At 44.1% G+C, this 27,347-nt stretch overlaps 2 protein-coding genes across 4 annotated transcripts; one reads left to right on the forward strand and one right to left on the reverse strand.

The window, feature by feature from the left end:
• Positions 1-1,326: 1,326 nt before the first annotated feature.
• Positions 1,327-19,369, reverse strand: MRPL23 (mitochondrial ribosomal protein L23). Of its 3 annotated transcripts, XM_069965672.1 has the most exons (6): positions 19,076-19,323; positions 9,749-11,456; positions 6,338-6,460; positions 4,022-4,104; positions 2,331-2,404; positions 1,327-1,777 (listed from the first exon to the last, which is right to left on the reverse strand). In XM_069965672.1, the coding sequence occupies exons 3-6, from the start codon at positions 6,400-6,402 to the stop codon at positions 1,613-1,615; spliced, it is 387 nt and encodes a 128-aa protein (XP_069821773.1). In that variant the 5' UTR covers positions 6,403-6,460; positions 9,749-11,456; positions 19,076-19,323; the 3' UTR covers positions 1,327-1,612. The 3 variants fall into 3 exon arrangements, with proteins under 3 accessions (XP_069821773.1, XP_069821772.1, XP_069821771.1); XM_069965671.1 differs by lacking the exon at positions 9,749-11,456 and having other exon boundaries at positions 19,076-19,324; XM_069965670.1 differs by lacking the exons at positions 1,327-1,777; positions 2,331-2,404; positions 4,022-4,104; positions 6,338-6,460 and having other exon boundaries at positions 9,751-11,456; positions 19,076-19,369.
• LOC138788119 (general transcription factor II-I repeat domain-containing protein 2B-like) lies at positions 18,898-26,659 on the forward strand. Its single transcript, XM_069965660.1, has 2 exons — positions 18,898-19,561; positions 23,601-26,659. Exons 1-2 carry the CDS (start codon positions 19,514-19,516, stop codon positions 25,422-25,424), a joined length of 1,872 nt encoding a protein of 623 aa, XP_069821761.1. The 5' UTR covers positions 18,898-19,513; the 3' UTR covers positions 25,425-26,659.
• Positions 26,660-27,347: the final 688 nt, after the last annotated feature.

Here is a 27,347-nt window from a genome sequence, read left to right on the forward strand (position 1 = left end):
ACTCACCGCATATACTCCCTCCGTCATACACATGATAAAAACCTGTTCTAAAGGTTATTAAATCTTTTGACATGTTTGTATGACATGTCAAATATTCATTCAAATGACAGGGACACTTTTACATACCAATACATTTTAGACGGCTGTCAGCCAAACACTGATTTGACCAATAGTTATTCCTTCCGAACCCAATACATGTATGCTCCAAATTTCAGTGGAGAGAGTATAATAAGCCACTGCCAGATCCCTGTGGCAGCGGCTTATGTCCTGCACATACAAACAATTGGGTATTTTAAAGCCCCCAATGCCTGTTCCTTCTATTCCCCTACCACATACTGTCAAGGGAGAGATTTGAAACCCCCTATAGAGATCAGGCAGTCCTGCTGAACACAGCGAGAGTTATGGTCACACACCATTTTTATTTATTTTCAGCAGTTTTCCTGTTCCCACAGAGTGTTTTTAGATTTTTCCTTCTTTTTTTTTTTGCTTCTAATCATATACACGTTTACAGCTCAAAAAACAGTGTGAGCATAGCACAAGGCTGGATTGATAGTATATTGTGCCCTAATTTTAGCTGATTTTGTTCCCACACACTTTTATCACCCATCCTTTTGAGCAGTAAAACAGCTGCTTTACAGCTCAAAAAAGTGCCCAAAATGCTGTTTGTGAACATAGCCTTCAAAAGTATTTAAAGGGGTTGGCCACTTTAAAGTAAAATTGTTCAGCGTACAGTATTAGTAACCGTACTCACAGCCATTACTGATAGTAGCTACCTGTGTACCTCATAGAGCTAAAATCAGACTTCTCTCCTCCAGGCTGTGCCGCTTTGCAGTGAATCTTTCCATAAGGTGAGCATGTAGGAGCATGTGACCATGCTCCGCCACCCAGTGTCCACCGCTGAGCATGCATTTGCCTATGGAGGACACTGGGGGGTGGGGCATGACCACATGCTCCTCCATGTCAGCCATCTTATGGACAGACTCACCACAGAGCAGGACACCACAGCCTTGAGGAGGGGAGTTTGATTTTTGTTCTAAGAGGTACACAGGGAGCTGCTGCCAGAAAGGACACTTACCAATAGAGTACACTGAACAACTTTACTATAAAGCGGGCAACCCCTTTAAATTGGTTGCCATAGGAAACACTGTTTCTGTAAGTTTTTACACGTTATTCCCTACCTTACTATTTGGAGGATGTACAGGATTTAGTGAACGTTACATGTGATTTCTGTCGGTTATGGGTTGAGACAGAAAATGAAAAAATCCTGCAAGCTGCTAAACCTGTCAGAGACATTCATGTTCCAGAAAAATTTACAGAACGAAAAAATCATCATAAATTTGGTTTATTCGCAGTCTGTTCAGTCCTAAATCATTTTTTAGTCCTAAATAACAATTCAATACTTAATAAACTCTGCTTACAAAAACGTAATAATAATAATAAGTGATAGCGCCCTCTTTAGTTGTCAGTCTGACAATCAGTGTGTCCATGATGGAAAACTTAAAAGTACATAAGTACATGATAACCTGGCCATGGGACAAAGGATTGAATATTGGGAGTAGTAGAGTGAAGGACTGGATCAGGTAAGGGTGAATGGAATCATCAAACAGAAGCATCAAAGTCCAAACCAGTCATTAAGCCCACCCCTCCGTGGGTCCTTCAGCTGGCGCTGCTTTTCATTCTCCATAAACTCATCTTGCAGTTCTTCAAACGATCCAGATTCGGCAGTGGTATCCTTCTCTGGAAAGAGATCTGGGAACTGGAAGGTTTGACCCTGGCCCTGTGGAGAAGAAAGACATAAGCTGTCAGCACAACTTGACGGAGGCAGATGTCAAACAGAGGCGTTCTTACGGACTACGGGAAGAAGAAGCAACATAAAGGGAGAACGTCATGGCTAAGTGGTGAGGGAAGAGCCTGGTGTAAAGATTTCTTTGCATGAGTGGGGTGCAGACAACAAAGAAGAACAGACTGAGATGGTTAAAGCACTATCGATATCACAGGCACATCACAGGAAATATTAAAGCTCTGAATCAGAGACACTTGTAACTCAATCCAGGAACGATGTCTGTTGTAAACACACATTGCATTACAATACAACCCTCATTTTCAAAGCTCAGAACATTTGAGTCACCAAACATGTGTTGTTGACTGCTGGGAGCAGACAGGCAGCATTAGGAGGCCTGGCACCACAAAGGAAACAAGACAACAGCCTCATTGTACAGATCCAGGCCACTCGCTATAATAAAGGGACAATGCATATGGCCATCGACTTAGCAGAATGTAAAAGCCATGAGCAAGCCCTACTGCAGATCCGATTAGGAAGCCATACTCACCAGCTGTACATAGGCTACCTTGTAGTCGGGGACCTTCACTCTTTGGTTTAGATGGTTTCTTTTCCGGTTGCTACCTACAGAGATGAGAATTATTTTAGTAAAAATACAGAGCAGTCACGCTTAATTCTGAATCTAAACATAAAAGGGCTATCCCAAGATTAAAAGTTAGCACCAATCCATAGGATAGGTAATGAGTAGCTGATCGGTGGTGGTCATGTGAGCTGAGGGCTCTTGTTCCCCGGTGAACATGTTCAGTCTCCACTCCATTCCCTCTCTATGAGACTCCCAAACACAGATGAGTGCTGTGCTTGTTCACAAGTCCCACAGGCAGTGAATGTGGCGGAATGAGCATGACTGGTGATGGGGTCAGTGGTCAGACCCCGACGAACTGCTAGTTATCAAAAACTGAGCATAGAAAGTGCAAGCTCCCTTAATGCATTGTGCTCACCTATTAGGCACAACCGTGGCCGTTTTTACAGAGGCTTCAGAAAAAAAATCTGTGTTTCCTGACCATAAAAATGGAGGAAAAAGAACTATATTCACCTGCTGCAGAGGTGCTCCAGTCCGGCTTCTCTTTATGTCTTCTGGCTTTGGGAGCATGCAAGTGACATCAATCATGCACTGCAATGTGTGCGTGTGGGGGGGAATAAAGCGGCCTCTACTGGCAGGAAGCATACAGCTGTCCCAGGCCAGAAGAGCGACTGACTACGCTGGGAGCCAATGGCACTTGGCTGTGTTAAAAAAAGCGCCACATTTAACTGTATTTGCTCCTGATTAGAAGCACATCCAGTCCAAGAGCCAGTGTCGACACCCAGTGGCTCTTACCCATTTTAGCAGGCAGTGCATCCGGAATTCCTGATAGTTACTGGATGTGCATGTCCAGAATTCCAGATAGCCCATAGACCCCTGTGATGGAATTCCACACAATTATAGGACAATCGATAACAGCGTAGCGGTGAAACAGCGAGTACTAGGTGGGGGGTCAGCGGACTGGGACATAAGGTTGTAAATTGATACTAAGAGTTTGTATAGAGCATCTGTACTATAGTATTTGCTATAACCCTTTTTAGCATACTGTTAGCATGATGGTTTTTTTGCACTAGCACTTTATGACATGCATTTATGCTGTAAATTGGTTTACTTTTTAAATGCACAAGCACTTTGTATTAACAGGCCTCCCAAAGTCTTGTTTTTAATGTTGTATTTTGTGATGGTGTAACAACAGTTTTAGTAAATTTTTCAATTGGTATTATCATTTCTCATTTACATTGCTGTGGTACCAGATAGTCTTTGTAGGTGTGAAACGGATAAATATCATTTGCACAATATGTATAGTGACTCTTGTCTCTACAAACGTTCCTATGGGAAGTGTAGCTGTCACATAGGACACGTCCTATAACTTCTGGGTCTATTTTCTGAAATGGACAGTCTTCAGGAAAAATCCTGAAGGGTGTCCATTCCCCACAGAACCCTATGGGTCAGGAAATCTATTCGGATTTCCTGATAAGAAATCTGGATAGATTTTCCTGACATGTGAAGGGGGCCTAAACCAGTGCTCGACAGTGCAGGCGACTATAGCTAGCCCACTACACTGAAGTGTGGGCAATCCAATTCTATAGAAGCAGCAGCAGCAGCACTGACTTCTAGTAGGAGATAAGAGGCAGCTAGGCTTGGGCTGTGAATGTACTTACCATACTGGATGCGGGTACGTACAGCAGCGACAGGCACATTGTATATACGCTGCAAATAGTTCTGTACATCAAACTTTGTCATCCTGTATAGGAGAAAAATGTAGAATGTCAGTGAAGATGTGATGAGAATATTACAGAGCAGCAATGAGACCCCAAACAAAAAGCTTTTTACAGTCCTTTTCCAGGCCTAATTTTTTATTTAATGCTCCATGGTCATGACCAGGGCAGACCTTATATATGCACAAATATATAAAAAACTGTTGACCTGTACAAAACACAATGATTAAGATTTTTATGCTGTAACTAAAAACTCCTTGATGGTGCGTTCACACCTACAGGATCTGCAGCTGATTTTCTGCAGCAGATTTCATTTAAATAACTGAACACAGCATCAAATCTGCTGCAGATCTGCTGCAGATCCTGTAGGTGTGAACGCACCCTGAAAGAGTTTTTCAGGAAAACACATTGATGGACTATTCTTACACATTCATGCGGACGTCATCATATTGCGCACGTGACCGGCGCGCGTCCGCATCATATAGGTATCTCATGTGACCGGCATGTCATGTGACCGGCCATGCGGACGTCATCACATTGCGCCATTTGCGCGGACGTCGGTCGCACCCGGAAGCAGTATCTCGATTTAGCAGGTAGTGTGATCTTATGTGATACACCACACGTGCGGAGCGGGTGGGTGATTGGCCCCTTTAGTGGCATTTTAGGTATTTATAGTGTGACCCTCCAGCAGATAGGTACCCCTTGAAAAAGGCTACGCCGAAACGTGCGTTGGGGTGGGGGCCGCCGGTGGACACTTTGACCCTTATTATTTATGGTAGGACACTTTAGTAATTTCTTTTATCAGCTGTAATTTATGAATTGTTTATTGCACTCCTTTGGCTTGCTTAGTATATACTATTTACCTATAGCTTTCTTGGTACTGTATTTAGCACTTTAGTCTACCATTTACTTATTTATTAATTTATCTACTTGTGTCCATCTGCAGCAGCCCCCTCATTGTATGTTTGTCGTTTTTAATATTTCTTGTCAGCCATGGTTCATTGTGTATTTATTCATTATTTTGTTATTCTTTTGCAATTTTAACAATAAAATTTATATGTTATAATATGTCAGAGGTTCAGTTCTATTGGTATTTTACAGTACATTGAGGACACGTTCGAGATTGGCATTACCGTCAGACAGCACAATTAAAGCGGCACTACCAGCAGGTGCTGCCCAATGAACCTGCTGATATGCCCCAGAAGTTCTTTACCTGATGACTGCAGGGCTGTGAATCATTCTCCTCTACTCCCCCCTCGCATTCTGTAGATAGCCCCTAATGGCCCTATGCTAATCTGAGGCTTAGGAGCATTTGGGGCGTCACCGGACAGCCCGGAGCACCAGCTTGGCCAGACCAGCCCGCCCCCTCCCATGCCACTCACTAGGCATACATGAATATACATAGTGGGCGGACCGGAGTAACCTCCTCAAGGGGTCAATGGGGGTTGATCTGGGCCGCCCACTATGCATATTCATAGGTTAATCCGGGCTCAGCTGGTGCTCCAGGCCATTGGTTGATGCCCAAAATGCAACCAAGCCCCTGATTAGCATAGGGGCTATCTACAGAATGTGGGGGAGAAAAGGAGAATGATTCACAGCCCTGCAGTCATCAGGTAAAGAACTTTTGGGGCATATCAGCAGGTTCATTGGGCAGAACCTGCTGATCGTGTCGCTATAGTTGAGCAGCCGGCACTCATTAGTGATAATTGGCCCACGTAATGGTACTTTTACACGGAGTGATAATTCGCCCAATCGCACGATTAACGATTTCGAAGTAATGATTTTTTTTTTTTTTTTAATAACGATCAGCGTTTAGACGGAACGATATATCGTACAGAAAAATCGTTTTGCAATCGTTTTGTGGTCGCTTAAGCCTATCTCGCACATAGGTTAAATCGGTGAAAGACTGTTTACACGGAACGATCTGCAAATTTTTTGCGAACGACGATTTAAAAACATGTTCAAAGATCAAAAGGAACGATTTCTCGCTCGTCGTTTGATCTTTCGCTGCGTTTACATGTACGATTATTGTTCGAATTCAATCGTTATCGTGCAAATTCGAACGATAATCGTTCTGTGTAAAAGGACCATTAAAGGGGTTTTAGTGATATGTGAAGGTCCACCCCCCACAGATTAGATTGCAATATAGTTTACAAGAAAGAAGCTCCATTTTGTACTTAGAGAACAAATGATAACTTTCCTTGTGGTTAGTGTAGAGGACACACATAGAGGGATGAGGGCAGACATATAGACACTTACTCTATAGGTATACGGAACTGCACTGTGTCTGGGGGTTGCGGTTTACCAGGTCTCACTAGGGTCATAAAGAGGTTGGTCCTGAACACACGCAGCTGTGGATTTCCGAGTTGGTAAAGGGGATATCTAAAAGAGAAGAAAAAAGGATAATATAAGAATAATGCTGCAAATAACTTGGCTTACATCAGTACTCAGAGGTTTCATATTCCTGTGATCAATTCCAGCTAATCCGGCTTTACACTTAAGAAGGTATTGCACATTTTCAGAGGAACAAATATATATTGTATACAGAACAAATGGTTAGATGTGCAGAGGTATATCCAAATGAAGACATACTATATCACTATACAAAGAGATCTATAAGATGAGCTTTGCCTGCAAAAAAGGTTACACAACAATGACAGTCTGCAGCAATCGGCTTCATGTTGCCTGAACCATGGTTAGCAGGAAATGGGCAGACTCTTAAACGTACAACTGTCTACAAACGCTGCTAAGTTTTGGAGAATCCATATGTATAAAAACTGTCCAGGAACAGGCCTTTGAGTCACTGTATGAGTCCCGGCAGACTTCTCTCTACCCCGAGCTGCCTTGGTGGATAGATCTCTCCCTATACACTAATAGGAAAAAATCTGTCAGTCAGGCCCAGTGGGGTGGGAGGTAGCTGTCTGGGACCACTTTGGTGTCTCATAGCTGGTCCTTGTTAGTTTCTAATCTGAATCCTATAAAACACTGCAGCGTTGCAGAGCAGATCACAGCTGGATTCAATAATGGAGTCTGTCAATGTTTCCCGCATTAAACTTATGACAGGTTCCCTTAAAGGGGCTATTTGGAATTAAAAAGCTATAGCAGCTTTCTTCGAAAAACAGTGTTAAACCTGTCCTCAGTCTGTGTTTGGTATTACAGCTGCAATGATGCATGCAAACTGAGGACAAGGGTGGCACTGTGGTTTTCTCATCCTGGATAAACCCCTTTAAGTAGCCTTGCAGATAAGACACAGGGGCAGAACTATCCAAACTGATAGGAAACGTGGAGTGATTGCCTGTAGAAACCCATTTTCCACTGGTAAGAACTTCTTTGGACAACAGCTCCACTTCTCTGCACCAGTGTGGATAACCCCATGGTTCTGAGTTGCCATGATGCAAACTAAACCAAATATATCATACAATTGCATTTACAAAAAAACTCAATTAAAGGGGGTGTCTGTTTTAGAAAACGCAAATACTCAAAAAATTCAAAGACTATTAAAGGGAAACTGTCCCCTCCTAACCACCTACTAAGCTGGCGGCACTGCTGCATAGAGATCAATAAAAGCATTCACAATATACCTTTTATTTTTATTAAAAAATACAGCACATTGAGGCGTACTGGTGCTGTGACCCAGGGAATGATAGGCCCCGCCTCCTTGACACTATTCATGGCCCAAATAAAGGCTATTATTATTATATTAATAATAATAATAATAATAATAAACACAGACAATGCCAATAAATATATATTCATATATTCATCCAGCAGTGACACCAGCATGGAGATGTTCATTCAGAACCTCCAACAAATAACAGGGGTAGGGAGTGTCTACAAAGAGGATCTCTTTCTCTGGAGAACCCAGTAAGAGGTCCTTATACAAAAGGTGGCCAGCAACTGGTTAAGCCGTCAATACAAAGATGTCTGGCAGCCTCCCCAGTCTCCACCATCAGATGATGTCAGTGGTAATAGGAGTTGGACGTGATGGATTTTTACTGCCGAGGCCTATTGTTCTAAGGCAGGTAAGCTGGTGCCAGAGCAGTCTGACAGCGGCTTAAATCTCCCCATAGGGAACGCATGAACATTTGGCAGTGCCAAATGTTTACACGTATGGGAGAGGAGGGAGAACTGTTGGCCTACAGTTATTGATGGTGTATGGCCACCTTTACATAAGTAGCCCACTAATTTTATTGGATACCATATCTAATTTATGTAGAGAAACAGAACACTTGCCAAGGATCCCAGGGATCCTTCTAACAAAAAAAAGACAACCCCTTTTTTTCTTTGCATGACCCTATCAGCCAGATAGTTGCACTACATAGAGGGATATTGACCATTACAAACTATGGGGAAAAATTAGACAACGTGACTTGGGTTGCCTGGCAGATGTAAAACCTTTAAGGAACCTGTGGCCTCTGTGGGGAAAACAAATCTGTGCTGTAATTAATATTTTTTCTTTTTTTGTAAGCCCCCCATTTATAGCAACCAGTGCGCTAAGAGTCTTGAAGGGGTATTCTGGAGGAATTCATTTACTCAACTAGTGTCAGAGTGTTATACAAATTTGTAAATTTGTAAAATCTAAAGTCTTCCAGTACTTATCAGCTGCTATATGCCCTGCAGGAAGTCCTGAATTCTTTCCAGTCTGAGGGTGCGTTCACACCTACAGGATCTGCAGCAGATCTGCAGCAGATTTGATGCTGTGTTCAGTTATTTAAATGAAATCTGCTGCAGAAAATCAGCTGCAGATCCTGTAGGTGTGAACGCACCATGAAACAGTGTTCTCTGTTGCCACCTCTGTCAATGACCGGAACTGTCCAAAGCAGTGGCAAATCCCCATAGAAAACCTCTCCTGCTTTGGAAAGCTTCTAGCAGGAGCAGAGGTGGCAGCAGAGAGCACTGTGTCAGACTTAAAAGAACACACCCCTTCCTGCAGAACATACAGCAGTTGATAAGTACTGGAAGACTGGAGAGTTTTAAATAGAAGTAATTTACAACTCTTTCTGAAACCAGTTGATCTGAAGAAAAAAAAATAATTTCACCAAGATCCTCAGGATCTTGCCCTTCAGCAGTGATGTCTCCCTCCTTAATAAATTCCACACCCCATAGAATGTCAAGGGGGTAGTCACCACTGCTCTCAATAGGAAAAGAACCTGAGGCTCTCCCCTTTAAAGGGGTTATCCAGCGCTACAAAAACATGGCAACTTTTTCCCCCATTTTTGCCTTACAGTTCAGGTGTGGTTTACAATTAAGCTCCACTTACTTTAATGGAACTGAGTTTCAAACCCCAACCAAATCAGGAGATGAGTGGTGAAAAAGTAGCCATATTTATGTAGCACTGGATAACCCCTTTAAGAACTAACCTAGGCCCAAATTAGCTGTGGCTCCCCAGGGATGACGATGACACAGGTTTTTCTTAACAGGGCCACAGGTCCTCTTTAAAGTAGCATTGCTGGAGTTGGATTGACGGAGTTCTTTTGTCTGTGTGTTCCCTTTCAAGTCTTGAGTTTGACTAACCCTACTGACAGACTTGACTGACAGTATCTTATTACTTTACATCATAGTAAAATTCCTTTAATCTAGCACCCACAGGACCTGACGGGTGCCGGATTACTGAATATTCGTGATTCCAGACTGATTATTAAGAGTTAAGAAAACAAGTTGAAAGAATACCTTTAAGATCCGATATCCTCAGGAAGACTGGTAGAAAAGGAGATTAGTGTGCAGTCCAAAATAAAATGAAATGAAACGTGCTACTATCACTGTATTATTATTTTCTACAAAAAGTTGAATTACAGTAACTTTTCAAATTGTAAAAACAAAGGTCAGTAAACCTAAAGCTGAATAGTACAAAATTAAATAAAACTTAAAATAGACTTAAATTATAATAGCACTCAAAGCTGAAGATCCAGTTTTGAGGACATGTTGGCCCAGGAACCCCACAACTAAGTTTCACTTACTCTAGGGTCCAGGTTACATAGGTATGTGAGATTTGGCTATGGGGTTCCTGGGCCAAATAACTTGAGAAGTTACTGTAAACAAGGAATGACCCTTTCAGAAATTTGGGCTGCACAGCTAATCAGAGGTGTCTTCTAGTTTGACATCTGCTTCTGCAACATCCGATACACCAAGCTCCGCCACTTTATATTCTATGGACACGGGTGAGATGGATCGTTCAGGAATCTTGACAATGATAGAGGTAGTTGGATTGGACTTTCGCGAGGATGCTATTTTGGTGCGCTTTTTGCATCTGCCCATGTGTTTCATGAAAGAAGCCTTTTTCTGGTAAAAATCATCAAGTATAATTCGAAGATTCATGACTTCCGATGGAGTGTAATGGCTATTGGTTTCGGCAAACTCAACAAACTTGGTAATGAATTCTGAAGCCTGATTCCAGGTATACTTCCTTTTAGGCTCTGCTATGACCTCCTCCTCTTCATCATCACTTGCCACTTTAAGGATTTTAGCATTTGGAAATTCGTCTTCACTGTACTGAACAACAGGTGTGTCCTTATCGACTACCATCCACTCCTCTACAAACCCTTCACCATTATAAATTTGGGTTGGTAGCAATTTTTGTTCCTTTAAAAGTGTACTAAAAAATTCACTATACCCTTCTGTAGTCTCTGCATCTTCTGAACACAGTTCACCAGTGCTAGACATCTTCCTGATACCATGGCGTTCTTTGAAGTTTCTCAACCATCCTTCGGAAAATATGCACTTTTCCGTAATTTCCATTTCTGTATAGAATGCTTTGGCTTTCTCAATAATCATGGGCCCTGTCACAGCTATTCCTTGAGATCGCATTTCAGAAAACCACATGTACACCACCTTATCCAGCTGAGCTAGTTTGGGTTGCTTCAACGTCTGTCGCTTCATAAGGCCTCTCATGGTTTCACTGGATGCTACAAAGGAACATAGTTGGTCCTTACGTTTCTTAATGTCATAGATGGTGGACGAGCCAATGTTGTATTCCTCCATAATGCAGGTGCGGCTTTCACCACTTTCAAGTCTCCTGATTATTTCTAGTTTTTGAGGAATTGTAAGTGTAACATGTTTCCTTTTGACAGAAGGACCCTGAATAGATTGGGACTCCATCCTGAAAGCTGTCAGTGTGTTTTTTTTTACAATCCTCCCGAGTCTCCCTGCCGTCTTGTAGCTTTCTCAACCTCAAACTCTCTGAACTCTTTTTTGTTGTTCCGTCTTCTTTTTCCGCTCTTGTGAGACTTTAAGCTATTAGTCGCCACTGGATTAAAGTCCGATTCACAACCATTTTGAGTGGATGCCAGATTATCAGGATTTTCAGAGTACTGGGTTCCAGATTAAAGGAATTTTACCGTAAATTATTGTTGCATGTCCAAATAAAAGCATTTACCCAAACCTGCAGAGGATGGATCAATATGTAAGATGGGTGGCAATACAGTATAACAACAACATCCCTGAACCTTATAGACCAAGGTAAAATGTAGTCTAATTTCAAATGAACAAGTGGTATGAAGTATTAAAAAGACATAAACCAGCTGCTGTAGAAGTTATCTGGTAATTATTAAAAAGAAAAAAAAAAAAAGACTATTGTATCTTCCCACCAATGCTACCCATCACTACTGTTGGGCAAATTTGACAAACTGTTTGGGTTCAGCAACATATTCAAACCTGAACTCTTGGCATTTGATTACCGGTGGCTGAAGAAATTGAATGCTGCTCTAGGGAGTGCTGGAAAACATGGATAAAGCCATAGGCTGTATCCATGTTTTCCTGGTAGACCTAGGGCGGCACCCAACGTCTACAGCAGTCGGGAGTCAAATAGTGAGTGTTCTGAGAACGTTGCTGAATACAAACCGTTTGGCAAGTCCGCTCATCACCAATCTGCTGGGACCCAAACCAAATGGCGTTCAGACATGCTCTCTCATCTATCTTTGTCAGACCCATAGAGTTAAATTGAGCAGCTGGGTGCTTGTCCAACCACTGGTTTATTCACAAGGTGGTATGATTGCTGGGACATTCATAAACCACTAAAAAAAGATCCAAACCCCATGACTGCAGTGAAGAGGAGTTTTTTTTGGATCAGTGGTAAAGCCTACTAATCCATGTCCTTCTTCGAGTTTAACAAAAACACCTGGGCACTATACTCGGCTGTTTTCTAAAAGCCCCATGGGCAGTAAAAAGTCTGGCAGGTGGCATGCATGACCACTGTCCAATTAAAACTCCTCCTCACTGTATGAGTATAGCAATCGGCGGGGGTTCCTACCCTATTCATAGACAATAAAAGATGTTTTTGTGGGACATACCCTTTAGCTTATTAAGTGTCTACTCCACGGAGCGATTCAGAGGAGCACACGATCACCGACCTGTCAGGTCAGCACTCGCTTGCTCCTCGTTACCCGCTCGCTGCCAGCGCTATTACACACACCTGCAGCAAGCAGGTAGTAGGAGCCGGGGCCTGCGGGGAGCTGCCCGGGTGATCACTAAATCGTCCAGGCGGCCCATAGAAGATAGCGACAGTCTGCTGCCACGACTCCTATTACAAGGAGCGATGGCAGCAGAACGCTGCTATTATGATCGTTGATTGCATTGCTTTGGTTTAAGAGCTCCCTGGACTGGGAGAGCGCGAGGGGATGGTCTGCATAGCGGGGTCTACAGCACTGTACTCTGACCCAGGAAGTCTCCCTCACCTTCCAAATCATAACAGATCCACTTGAGGCTGGGACTTGCATCAGGGGACATGACTTTGGAGGTAATCTCTGCATAGCTGTAACCCCTCTCTCCCCAGACAGAGAGCGCTGCTATACTGTGCCCACATCTGCCCTGCTCATTCCTTCATGCTCCCTGCAGTCTCTGTCAGCCCTTGTGTTTCCCATCCTCTCCATTACTGTACTGTAACTTATAATATCACATATTCAGCTGTTTCTCATTGTTTGTTTCATTAGTTTTACATGTTATTCAGAATAATAAATCATTATTTTTGGGGTGTGGAACCAATTGTCTGCATTTCTCTGATTTCTTATGGGAAAATTTGCTTTGGTCTAAGAGTGGATTTGGATTACAAGCACGGTCCCGGAACAAATTATGCTCGTAATCCAAGGCACCACTGTATATGTAATTTTTTTAAATATTTTTTTCTAGAAATGTCAATAAAATGAATGGAAGTGATTCTAGACTACATCTCTCTAACTTCTGCACCCATGGTCTTTTCTTCATACCCTTCAATGTTCTAACAATTCAGCAGCAACATTCCATTTAGCACAAGGGCTAAAAGAGAAAAGAAAGAAAAAAAAAAGTTTATAACGCAGAACTACCTGTAAAGAACCACAGGAGCATTGACCTTCTGCAAGATACTATATAGCAATTAACTTTACACACAACTTGCACTCATTTAGCAGACATGCTACAAAAATCATTTTTTTATGCTTTTATATGACACCAATAAAATTAATTAAAGGAGAAGAAGAGAAAAAATGGATTGTATTGCCCCCCAAAAGTTATACAAATCACCAATATACACTTATTAGGGGAAATGCTTATAAAGTACTTACTACTGCATCAGGGCTTCACTTCCTGGATAAAATGGTGATGTCACGACCCAACTCCCAGAGCTGTGCGGGCTGTGGCTGCTGGAGAGGATGGCTGGGGGACACTGAGGGACACAGGGAACTGGAGGGACACTGAGCATCCCTCTGACATAATCCTTTCCAGCAGCCACAGCCCGCACAGCTCTGGGAGTAAGGTCGTGACATCACCATTTTATCCAAGAAGTGAAGCCTTGATGCAGTAGTAAGTACAGGGAAAAAAGCACTTTATGTGCATTTCCCCTCATAAGTGCATATTGGTGATTTGTATAATACTTGTACAATACTTTTGTAAAAAATATTAGCCGGAGTTCTCCTTTAATTTATCCGCTGAGGGTCTCATTTTCACTAAATTTGGTATTCATTGCCTATTGTTAGCTTCAGTCCATCTTTAGTATAAGAGACACCAAGACATGACACTGGATGTGGGGGTGGGGCTTAGCTAGTGCTTTGAGCAGAAGATGGGGGAGAGCCTGTCTAATGAGGGCAACTCAAGGATACACGAATGCGATCATTTGGCCTTTTAATACTGGTGGCTGAAGAAGATGGATGCAGCCCAAATGCTGAACAAACGAATTCGAGCATGCTTGAGTTCGCTCATCTCTATTCCTGACCTCTAAGCGATCAACCATAAAGCTCTGGGCAACTATCCCTTGTATAGCTTGTTAGCTATTTATACGATGTAATCCCTGCTTTGCTGTGATGCTGTTGCTGCTTTCCTTCCTTGTCACGTTAAACCTTGCACAATCAGTGCAATAATAACACCAATAATAAAACTACCCCCTATATACCATCTATAGTGTTGTACTGTGTAAATATTCCCTGAGTACTTTGCCAGCCTTTTCAGTCCGGGGCATTCTTTTCAGTACCCTGCAGGAAACTCTTGGGCAGGGAGAGCACTAGAATCACCTTGTCATCACTATGAAAGGTTACCGTAACAAAACCATGCAGCCAAACACCCCACCATATATAACCCTCTAACAGGTATTGGGGGGTCTTGATTTTCCCAAATGGCAAATGTCGAGGGAATGAAGGATCAGGCTGTAAGATTTCACTATATCAGACCAGGGGAGATGAGCCTCCATCAGAACTGCAGGGGCTTCCTCCCTGATTCCAATGTAATGTCCTGAAAGTCCACTGCACCTCAAGACATTTAAGTGACAACCCTTGTAGGGACTGTAATGTGTCAATGCTGGTCATCATCATTCAGCTTCCGTAGTGATAGATACAGACAAGAAATGGGTGAGCAGGATATTTACAGCTTGACAGACTGAGAAATCGTATGGATTTTATAGGTAAAATCTCTCGCTATGCATGTTCTATTTTTACCCTGGCAGCCTAACCCAGAGATGAAGAAAGATCCCTAGCAGATGGGAGACAGTATCCTACAACTAGGACATTGGTGACTCCACAGGATGTTAATGATACGAGCTGCCTTCCTATGTGAGCAGGAAATCCTGAGACTTCTCCAACATAGACGATAGACGCCCCCTTTCAGAGGGCAGAACCTGAGTAGGAAGTAACCAGATCATGTAATAGCAAGCAAATCTTTTAGTTTTCCTACAAGGTAGGGCCACATGGGTCGGATTCACTGTGAATAATTCCTGCAGCAAATGCTCAAACATTTTGCACGGAATAGTGTGAATTTACCAGTGTAAACACGGATCTCAATTAAAATTTGCAACACCTCTATGCTGCTTCCACAATCTAAAAAGGGAAAATGGGGTGTATGATCCAGCACTCCCAGACGTGTGGAAAATTAAGAATACAACATAATTTTTATACATTAAAGGGAACCAATCAGCTCAATTGGGCTGATATGGTTCCCAGGAGCGCTGTATAAATCTCTTGCAGCAGCCGTGGCACGTACCAGCTGTGGCTGCAGCAGGAGCTTTATACTGGGGACAAATTACTTTTATTCCCGCGGCTCGTGACAGACACGGGCGCAGAAGTAGTCATCTGGGAGGCTCCCCGCCAGTGTCTAGTCACCGGGCTCGGAGAGGATAAATGTCAGGCAGAGAGGTCCGTTTCTGGCCTCTCTGCCTGTCAATCATCCCCTCCGAGCGCGCTGATAAGCAGAGCGCTGTGACTAGACACGGGAGGGGAGCCGCCCAGATGACTACTTCCCTGCTTGTGTCTGTCACGAGCCGGGGTAAAAAAAGTAATTTTTCCCCGGTATAAAGCTCCTGCCGCGGCTGGTACGTGCAGCGGCTGCTGCAGGAGCTTTATACATTGCTCCAGGGAACCATATCAGCCCAACTGGGCCAATTGGTTCTCTTTAATGCAGTTGAAATCGTGGAACCAACACGTTTCGTGCCATGGTGTTTAGACATAGTTATCCTGTTGGATCATATATCATGCACCCCCTCCATCAACTACAATCAAAGGCCAGATTCCACAGATGCGAGGTGAGCTGATCCACCCTGTTTTATCTTTGGCACGTTCAAATACATCTTCTGTTTTGTTACCTGTACTTTCCAAAGATGTGTAAACATCTGAGTGGTGACAAGGTTGATGTTAGTGCTCCTTACTTCTGTAATTGAGTCCATGAATCACAGAATAGCAACTACTCCTCTCAGTGTTGGTGAAAGTGCACTGGAGTGAAAAGGCTGGTATTGTGATGTGGGATTATTTACACACTATAGATGGCACATGGAGAAGAAAGGGGATCTGAAACACTTTTGTAAGGCGATACGTAATTGATATGTAAGTAAATAAGACACAAAGAGCTGCAGGATCACAGCAAGGAAGGGTTACATCACAAAAGCAGCCCTGGACTAAGCAGTGAACTGCTGATAATGATGACTAAATGGAATTACATTCAATAGGTAGCACTATGTACACATACTTATGGGTTGTAAAAGACACAGCATGGACCCTCTGGGGGACAGAATCTATTCTTGAGAGGAGGCAGCAAGACAGTTCAGGTTTCCTCCCCTACATACGACTGGCTAAAGCCCACCCCACTTTCTGTGTTTCCTCTTGGTATCAGTCTCTGCTGCTGGAGAAGGAGTTCCCCTACCCCAAGTGGCCAAGGCTTTAGGTAACTTTACAAATCCTGTATCTTATAGATCATATAGACAGATCAAAGTGAGGGAAGTTTTTTGAAACCACAAGTGTTTACAGCAGACCCGAGGCCCCTCCTGACCTGACTCGTCCCTACACTGTGTGACACTACCCAATCACAGCTTACGGCCCCTCCAAATGGTAACACTCAGAGTCAGTAGGCTATATAGTCATCTATTTCTAACAGATAACTAATTAACAAGAAAACCGCACAGGTCTAAGGCCTCATTCACATGTCCAGTGTTTATCAAGGAGTGTGATTTTGTCCTCTATGTGAAAAACAGTCTGTTGATTGTATCAGTCTGTTTGGATGCACCAGGTTGGGGGGCACTGGTGTTGTCCGGGGCTGGTGTTGGGGGCTGATCAGGGAGAGATGGGAGCAGTGACAGGAGGGGGAGAGACAGAAGCAGTGACAGGAGCGAGGCGTGGCATCTGTGCCATGATCCGCACTATGTTCTATTTTTTCACGGCAAGGATCACTGCACGGATGGTATAAATGCACACATTGGCCCTAATGGGCACTAAAATAGTCTATGGTCGCGGATCTGAGACCACGGACGATTTTAAGCGATGTGCGAATAAGGCCTGAGGGTGGGTTCAGACTATGGAATCCGCACGGATAAATTCCGGCGGAGGCGGATTCCCTAGCTAGTATCCGCTCACAGCCGTGCACCTCTCCGCCAGCTCAATAGACACCATTCTATGGGCGGCCCAATTCCGCATTCCGCCAAAAGAAGTGTCATGTCAATTCTTTCGCGGAATGCGGAATCCGCCTGTGCATAAAATGGTGTCCATGGCACGGGAGGAGATGCACATCGCTGCGAGCGGGTACTAGCTAGGGAATCCACCGGAATTTATCCGCGCGGATTCCGTAGTCTGAACCCACCCTAATAGTGTGTTTACACAGAGAGATTTATCTGACAGATCATTAAAGCCAAAGCCAGGAACAGACTATAAACAGGGTGCAGGTCATAAAGGAAAGAATGAGATTTCTCCATTCTTGGCTTTGACTTTAAAAATCTGTCAGATAAATCTCTCTGTGTAAACGCACCATTAAAACAGGGCATCAATATCAGCTAGGTGGGAGTCCACTTAAAGCGACTCTGTACCCACAATCTGACCCCCCCCAAACCACTTGTACCTTCGGATAGCTGCTTTTAATCCAAGATCTGTACTGCGGTCCGTTCAGCAGGTGATGCACTTATGGTCATAAAAACAACTTTTAATGCAGCAGCGCTGTGTCTAACGGCCAGGGCTTACATTTGTATATGCATTAGGCTGGCACACCCTCTCTGTCCTTCCTCACCACCCTCCTCATCATTAGGAATGAGCCAGGCAGATTGCTTCCTATTCCCCACCTGTGTGTATAATGAACATGGGCTGGATCGTTAATACACCTGTGCAAAGCTCAAACAGCAGTAAATGTTCCTGGATCATTCCTAATGATGAGGAGGGTGGGGAGGAAAGACGGAGAGGTGGTGCCAGCCTAATGCATATACAAATGTAAGGCCCGGCTGTTAGACACAGCGCTGCAGGATTAAAAGTTGCTTTTTAGGACAATAACTGCATCACCTGCCGAACGGACCCCAGGACAGATCTTGGATTAAAAGCAGCTATCTGAAGGTACAAGTGGTTTGGGGGGTCAGATTGTGGGTACAGACTCGCTTTAAACAAGCTGTGATCTCTTTATTAACCTCTACAGCGCTATACATTTTGTAGTGGTCGTGGCTGGTACTACAGATGACAGGAGGAGCCGCTACCAAATGTACAGAGAAGAGCTGACAGCCGGCGTGCCTTCAGGGCATGTTCACACATGGAGTTTTATTGCATTACGGCAGCTAAGGACGGCCGGACCACAATTTGATGATAAATTACTGCAATGAAGTGATGCCATTTCTGCAGCATTACTGCATGTGTGAACACAGCCTCACAGTGTGGAGTGACAGGGCTCAGGTCCACAACAATCGCACACCAATGGCCACCATCAATATTAAAGGCAGGGAAAACCCTTTGATTTCCTATTTTAAAAGGGGGTCACATCCTGCAGCCCATTAGTATAAATAACAAATTATATAATATTATATATATATTAGGAAACTTGCGTAGATGTCCATAGACATAAAGCAGGGCGGCTTGTTTGCAGCATGCGGCTGTAGTGCCGGAGGTGAGGGCGGCAGATGGCCCCGGGATCAGCACTCCGATCACTCTTTGTTCTAAGGTCACCCCCGGCAGGAAGCAGATTAAGTTTGCTCTGCGATAACGCGTGACAGGTCGGAGCGGAGGACACTGCACTATAGAAGGAGCCGGCAGAGCTGTCCATCCATACTGAGGCTGCCCCCGGCCGCGGCCACCGAACCCCGGTACTTACATCACTTTGCTGGCCATTTCCTCGCCGTGTCCTGCTTCCCAGCACTCAGCACACGGCTGGGAGACACTTCCTGGAGCAGCTGTGCAGCGCCACCTACAGACTCGGAGGTCCAGGCAGGCCGTGCAGTGGACACACACTAATCCTTCTCCTACCACTGACAGCCCTAGTGGCTATACTTCCCGTACGGCGAGCTTGTGGGGACATATTCTGACAGGGACAAAATAGCGACATCTATGGACATGGAGGCCTAAACAACCCAGTATCCTGGATACAGTAAAGCTCTCCGTACCATAGGGAGCGTGAGGACAGGCAGTGAGAGCGCGCAGCAGCGACACCTGTAGGCTCGGAGGACCGAGCAGCCGAGTGGTAAATCAGCCCCACTACTGGGGTAGGGGCAATGCTGCAGGGTTCACCGGGCAGGACCGGGGCACAGCAGCCATGGAGCCCTCCCAAGCTGAGGAGCCTGCAGCCATGGAGGCCACTATGGTGAGTAGCTCCTCTGCTAGGCTGTCCCTGGTGAGGGGTGCAGGGGAAGCATAGGGGTCTCATGGCTGCTGGGAGAAGTCATAATCATTACACTGAATACATATATAGATACAGGTAAGCCACCTGTATTGGTTTATAGATACACAATACAGGTGGCTTACTGCTTATATATACATGGCTGCCATGTGTATAGGGAGCTGACATATAGATGGCTGCTATGTGTATTCTTTATATATAAGGGGAAGTAACCTATAGATGACTGCAATGTATATATCCTATATACTAGGAAAAGTGACGTATACATGGCTGCTATGTGTGCTCGCATCTGCCCTGCTCATTCCTTCATGCTTCCTGCAGTCTCTGTCCGCCCTTGTGTTTCCCATCCTCCTCATTACTGTACAGTAACTTATAATATCACATATTCTGCTGTTTCTGAATGTTTGTTTCATTAGATTTACCTGTTATTCAGAATAATAAATCATTATTTTGGGGGTATGGAACCAATTGTTTGCATTTCTATGATTTCTTATGGGAAATTTTGCTTTGGTTTAAGAGCGGATTTGGATTACAAGCACGGTCCCGGAACGAATTATGCTCGTAATCCAAGGCACCACTGTATATATATATATGGGGAAGTAACCTATAGATCAGTGATTTTTTTGAGCCGTGGCACACTTTTTATACTTAAAAAAATCCCGGGGCACACCACCAACCAAAATGGCACAAAATGACACTAAAACAGTACATATTATACATATAGTTAATAATATAGATTCTAAATATATTTATACTCACTCAGTGTGAAACCTGGGCCTGTTTTCTTCTCCCCCCTACTTCTCTGCTGTGCTTCTCTCCACCATACTTCTCCCTCCTACTTCTCTCCTGTGCTTCTCTCCACCATACTTCTCCCCCCTGCTTCTCTCCTGTGCTTCTCTCCCCCATGCTTCTCTCCACCATACTTCTCCTGTGCTTCTCCTCCCCATGCTTCTCTCCACCATACTTCTCCCCCCTGCTTCTCTCCTGTGCTTCTCTCCCCCCTGCTTCTCTCCTGTGCTTCTCTCCCCCCTGCTTCTCTCCTGTGCTTCTCTCCACCATACTTCTCTCCCCCATGCTTCTCTCCTGTGCTTCTCTCCCCCATGCTTCTCTCCACCATACTTCTCCCCCTGCTTCTCTCCTGTGCTTCTCTCCCCCATGCTTCTCTCCTGTGCTTCTCTCCCCCATGCTTCTCTCCCCCATACTTCTCCCCCCTGCTTCTCTCCTGTGCTTCTCTCCCCCCTGCTTCTCTCCTGTGCTTCTCTCCACCATACTTCTCTCCCCTATGCTTCTCTCCTGTGCTTCTCTCCACCATACTTCTGCCCCCTGCTTCTCTCCTGTGCTTCTCTCCACCATACTTCTGCCCCCTGCTTCTCTCCTGTGCTTCTCTCCACCATACTTCTGCCCCCTGCTTCTCTCCTGTGCTTCTCTCCACCATGCTTCTCTCCTGTGCTTCTCTCCACAATACTTCTCCCCCTTGCTTCTCTCCTGTGCTTCTCTCCACCATACTTCTCTTCCCTGCTTCTCTCCTGTGCTTCTCTCCCCCATGCTTCTCTCCTGTGCTTCTCTCCACTATACTTCTCCCCCCTGCTTCTCTCCTGTGCTTCTCTCCACCATACTTCTGCCCCCTGCTTCTCTCCTGTGCTTCTCTCCACCATACTTCTGCCCCCTGCTTCTCTCCTGTGCTTCTCTCCACCATACTTCTGCCCCCTGCTTCTCTCCTGTGCTTCTCTCCACCATGCTTCTCTCCTGTGCTTCTCTCCACTATACTTCTCCCCCATGCTTCTCTCCTGTGCTTCTCTCCACCATACTTCTCTTCCCTGCTTCTCTCCTGTGCTTCTCTCCCCCATGCTTCTCTCCTGTGCTTCTCTCCACCATACTTCTGCCCCCTGCTTCTCTCCTGTGCTTCTCTCCACCATACTTCTCCCCCCTGCTTCTCTCCTGTGCTTCTCTTCCCCATGCTTCTCTCCTGTGCTTCTCTCCACAGATGCCCTGATTCAGTGTTTAAAGTTGAAATTGGTGTAAATTGTCCATAGCCCCACTAGAGTGTCCAACCCAGCAAACGGAGTATATTTGCCATTAAATGGCGGCCATCCACTCAATTTCAACATTGTGTGAACAGATCCTTTCTGTGTTTTTAATCCACTCCTGGTTTTGGTTGCAATATGAGGACCACAATACTGACTGAAATATACGTATTGTGAACCCAGCCTAAAGGAAGAAAATCGCTTTGTTAGCTTGGCAATTTGCTTATCAGCTGGCTGCCTTTGAAGTCCATGCCGCCCTGTCCCTGGTGCCTGGAAAACATGGATCCAGTCCTAGAAGAAGATTCCCAGGATTGGATACAGCTTTTACAGACACATAGCAGCCATGTATATGTCATTTCCCCTAGTATATAGGATATATACATAGCAGCCATGTATATGTTACTTCCCCCTATATATATAGGATACACATAGCAGCCATGTATACATCACTTCCCCTAATATATATAGGATATATACATTGCAGTCATCTATAGCAGTGATTTTCAACTAGTGTGCCGCGACACATGGTCGGGTGTGCCGCAGGGAAAGTTCTACGGCCCGCCGCAGCGCACCACGCTCCTGGTCTCCGCTGATTGGAGGAGCACGTCCGGGCCGTACGGGCGGCCAGTAGGTGAGGCGGACAGCAGGCCCTATTCCACCAACAGATCTGACGACAGATTATCTGCCAAAGATTTGAAGCCAAACCCAGGAACAGACTATAATCAGAGAACAGGTCATAAAGAAAGACTGGATTTCTCCTCTTTTCAAATCCATTCCTGGGTTTGGCTTCAAATCTTTGGCAGATAATCTGTCGTCAGATCTGTTGGTGGAATAGGGCCTTAAGTGGCTAGAGGGAGATTTTCTTTGTAACTGTCCTTAGGGTCCATTTACACAGAAAAATTATTTGACAGATTATCTGCCAAAGATTTGAAGCCAAAGCCAGGAATGGATGTGAAAAGCGAAGAAATCTCAGGCTTTCCTTTATGACCTGATCTCTGTTTATAGTCTGTTCCTGGTTTTGGCTCCAAATCTTTGGTAGATGATCTGTCAGATAATCTTTCTGTGTAAAAGGGCCCTTAGGCTGCTTCCAGTAACTTCCCCTTATGATGCCCTTTCCCAGCTCAGTTGCACTGCACTAATCTAGGCAGTATAGTTTATTTTGCTATACAAAAAGCAGGCTGTATTTTTTGTGTCAGATAACACTTCAAAATGCTTTGGTTGATGTAAAAAAGAAAAAAAAAAAACACATACTCTCCTCCCCCACTTTAATACCTAGTATCGGTGGCACAAGGAATTGCTTGGTGAGGCAGCGCACCACTGTGGCCAGTGATTGGCTGAGTGGGCATTTACTTGTAACAACACCAGGAAGTGCTGGCCAGTTTGACCATGTTCCATCCCAATAGCGGGAGTGGGGATGGTTAGTATAGTTTTTTTTTGTCTGTTTGTTTTTAAAACAGCCTAATTAATTATTTAAAAAAATACTCCCCGGCCCCTTAATACCTGTTTAACTCAAAATTCCCTAATGGGATTAATTATAGTAAGTTTTCTAAACTGGACAACCCCTTTAATGGCTAGTGCATTGATTTAAAACTTTATGACACTACAAAAAAGAGCCACACTGAGTCTAGTTTTATGCCACATCTCCCTGTGTGGATGGCAAGCATAGTCCCATTACCCAGTAGAGGACAAACACGTGTCAATTTGGCCTCCATTCTGATGGTCTCTAAATGGGCTAGAATCCAGTTAAAAAAGGAATACACAGATATTTGCATAGGGTCTACACATGTCCCGTGATCTTGAGGCTTACCCATGTATGAACACACTGTGCCTCTCTTTCCCACCCCTCAACAATGGACTCCTCAGAACATATGTAAGCATAGCAGGGTGTGATGTACTTGTATTGCTGTCTTCTGACTTTGCTTTGGTTTAGTAGGCTGTAACATTACAGGGTGTGCGTTTTTACCCATTATTTTTTCCAGGTTTCTCCTTCTGGCTTCTCTCCAAAATACAGCACCCCCAGGCAGCGGAAGGTTGACAGTGAGAATCGTTCATTTAAGCAGCGCTGGGAAATGGATTATTTGTTTGTGAAAACCAAGAATAAACCCCAGTGCTTAGTGTGCTTCCAGATTTTAGCAGTGTGCAAGGAATACAACGTAAAAAGACATTATGTCTCTCAACATGAATTCCAGTACTCCAAATACACTGGCGACTTAAGAGTAGCAGTGATCAATGACTTAAAAAGCAAACTGAATAGCCAGACTCTGTTACCCATGCCTACCATGAACACAGAGAAGGCAGCAATAAAGGCATCGTTCCTTATCTGTGAGGAAATTGTTAAACGGAAAAAAGCCTTTAGCGACGGAGGGTTTATTAAAGATTGCGCCATCAAAATGGCTCGTGCCTTTGGCAGCGAGGAAATGGCCAAGTGCTTTGAGTCTGTGTCACTTTCCCATCAGACTGTCGCCCGCCGAATTTCAGTCATGGATCAGTACGTTACTCAAAAAGTTCATGAGGCTGTTAAAAATTGCACCTACTTTTCAATTGCAGTAGATGAGAACACCGATATCACCGGCACCAACCAGCTTATAGTGTGTATCCGTATGGTTGATGAAGACTTCAGCATATCGGAAGAATTATTACATCTGACGCCACTGCAGGGTTCAACGAAAGACGAAGATATTTACGAGGAGATGAAGATAGCCATGGCCGATCATGGTGGTTTTGATAGATGTGTAAGTATTATTATTGATAGTGCGAAATCCACCGTCATGAAGAACTCCGGCCTTTCTGGCTTGTTAAAAAGAGACTGCATTGGATGCTTGACGTTGCATTGTATTGTTCACGAGGAAGGATTGGTTGGGACCTTATTAAAAATGTCTGATATAATGGAGGTTGTAATAAAAATTACTCATATGATTAGAGACAAGAAAAGCGGAGTAACCCGCAGAAGGTTTAAAGCTCTTTTAGAGGAGCTTGAAGCCGCTAGCTGTGATTTTCCGCAGAATAGGAATGTCCGATGGTTAAATGAAGGAAATTATCTCTGTAAGTTTTTCCGACTACGAAAAGAAATTTACCTTTTTCTGACAGAATTAAAATCTGATGCTTTCCTAGAAGACCGCCTGTGTGACATTGACTTCCTGTGTTCTCTCGCCTTCTTGACAGACATTACCCAGACTCTAAACTCCTTGAACAAAAGTCTGAAGGAAAAGGAGCAGAACATCAGTCAGCTATATAAGCACATCTCTGGCTTCAGGACCAAACTTATGTTGCTCAAATTAAATTTATTACAGAATGAACTGATGAATTTTGAGTGTTGCAATGAACTCTTCCAAGAAGTCAAAGGAAGTGGAAGCTTATTGGATTTCAACAGGTTTATCCCAAAGATTGAGGCTCTTATTGAAAACTTTAACGGGAGGTATCAAGAGTTCAGTGAGCTAAGCGCAAGTTTCCGATTGTTCAATAATCCGCTCTCTGTTGATATTAGTAACGCTGATGTACATTACCAGTTGGAGTTATCTGACTTACAGGCAGACCTGTACCTTGCCTCAAGGACAGAGGTAGGGGTGCCCTTCTTTAAGCTTCTTGACAAGGAGCGATTCCCTAATTTAAGAGATCTGGGATTAAAAATTGCCTCTATGTTTGGCAGCACCTATATCTGTGAAAAGTCCTTTTCTGACTTAAATCATATAAAATCTAAATACAGGAATAACATATCAAACAGAACGCTACTACAAGCACTACGCCTGTCCACCACCAACCTCAAGGTGGACATTGATGAACTGCTGTCACAGCCGTCCTACTGACAGACATATGTCATTGCAGCTCAAAATTTTGTTTAAAAAATCTGATTTGTCTGGTTTATTATACTGTTTTTTTTTCGTACTGTATAATTTTAAATATATTAGTAGTTGGTTTACTTTTTTGCATTTTTTGAGAGACTGGAAAGGGTTTAGTGGTTGGCTGATAAACAGAAGGCTACCTGAAGTAAGCAAAGTTTTTACCAGGCGCACAACAGAAAGTAAAGAAGGAATGGGTCTATAGTTGGACATTATAGTGTGTGAGCACTGATGAAAGTTGGCAGACAAAATCTAGTAAAGAGCAGCAGTAGAAATAATAAAAGTAATCAGATTCTGACACCTTACCTGGCATGGCATGTTTTCCACTAAATTAATTTTTTATTGGAGAAAGTGGGAAGGCATTGTGGTTGTGGGAACATAAAATATATATATATTTATTTATTTACGCATCCTCTTTCCCCTTACCAATATCTCCCTAACGCTGGCCTCCAGCAGCACCTGTTGCTGCAGCATCACGTACCCTTTGATTGATTCCTCGCTTAGCCAGTCAGTGACTGGGACAGGAAACCTCTACAGTCACTGAGTAGCTGAACAGGCAACGCATCAGCCGGGCCGTGACATTGCAGGAGCCAGGTATGTGGTATACCCAGATGCCGAGCAAAAATGGCAGGCAGCTGCCAGAGAGACCGTAGAGTGGCGCTATGGAGGCACGGAATGGGTAAGTACACTTTCTTTATCATGTTCCCACACCTCCCTGCCTTCCTATTAGTTGACTTGGGGTCCTTTTACACACACAGATATCTGACAGGTTATCTCACAGATTGGATTTGAAAAGGGGAGAAATCGCAGTCTTTCCTTTATGACCTGTTCCCTGTTTATAGTCTGTTCCTGACTTTGGCTTCAAAAATCTTTTAGATAATCTGTCAGATATCTGTGTGTGTAAAAGGACCCTTACCTTACACCAATTTTGGCACAGTTTTTAGCACGGGGGAATTTATAATTTACCCTTCTAGAGTACACCAGGGGCAACTGAGCCAATTTCACTTTACACCAAGTTTGATAAATCTCCCGATGAATTTTTGTTGTTTAATAGTGTCGAGTTTCTTGATAGTAGTGTAACACATCACACAGATTGGATTTCTGCTGCATATAGCTAGGTTCTTTATTATACCACACACATATTTTGTCCACAGCGAAGCATGAAGCAAACCTTTTATGTATGAAGGTGGAATTAGTGACAAAATTAGGGATGGTCCGAACCTGCCGAGGTTCGGGCTCGTATGAACCCGAACGCTCGGCAGCAGATTCCCGCTGTCGGATACAGCGGGAGGAACGCCTGGAAAACTGGGATACAGCCTATGGCTATGGCTGTATCCCAGTTTTCCAGGCGGCCCTCCCGCTGGATCCGGGAGTCAGACAGCGGGAATCTTTACCTAGGGTTCGGGTTCGTACGAACCCGAACCGAACTCGGTTCGGACCATCCCTAGACAAAATATCTGGTAAAAGTAATTAGAGATGAGTGAGGCGGGCTTATTTAGCTTTGCAAGAAACAGAACAATCGTCTTTTGAATCCCTGTGTCTACCTGCTCCATGGAGAAGGTGGAGATGGCCCAAGGACTGCCTGGAAAACATGGATGCAAAAATAAGCTATGTTCACACAATGCAAGTAAAGTATTAATCACCGCCGTTGTTGCCGATTTGCAACACGGACGTGATTTATCCTTAACCCACATTGTGCTGCATTCAAAGGGAATCCCGGCTGGAGTGTATACACATAGTATACACTCTGGCCGGGACCACTAGGGGCACCGCAAAAAAACGCATGCGGCTCCAGCTGCACGTTCCATTGAGTGCAGCGCCAAATTCAGATGCAGGCCCGCATCCGAATTCAACTGCAGTAAAGATCATCTGGCAGGTACTGCAGTACTG

The sequence above is a fragment of the Dendropsophus ebraccatus genome, chromosome 4 (assembly GCF_027789765.1).
Source record: "Dendropsophus ebraccatus isolate aDenEbr1 chromosome 4, aDenEbr1.pat, whole genome shotgun sequence".
NCBI lineage: Eukaryota > Metazoa > Chordata > Amphibia > Anura > Hylidae > Dendropsophus > Dendropsophus ebraccatus.

What these genes read in the sequence shown, in the direction of transcription:
- LOC138788119 (XM_069965660.1), top strand. Translation starts at nt 19,514, where the DNA reads ATGGAGCCCTCCCAAGCTGAGGAGCCTGCAGCCATGGAGGCCACTATG. An exon ending in CAGCCATGGAGGCCACTATG is followed by an intron (nt 19,562 to 23,600) that starts GTGAGTAGCTCC and finishes TATTTTTTCCAG; the next exon opens with GTTTCTCCTTCTGGCTTCTC.
- MRPL23 (XM_069965670.1), bottom strand. Translation starts at nt 11,173, where the DNA reads ATGGAGTCCCAATCTATTCAGGGTCCTTCTGTCAAAAGGAAACATGTT.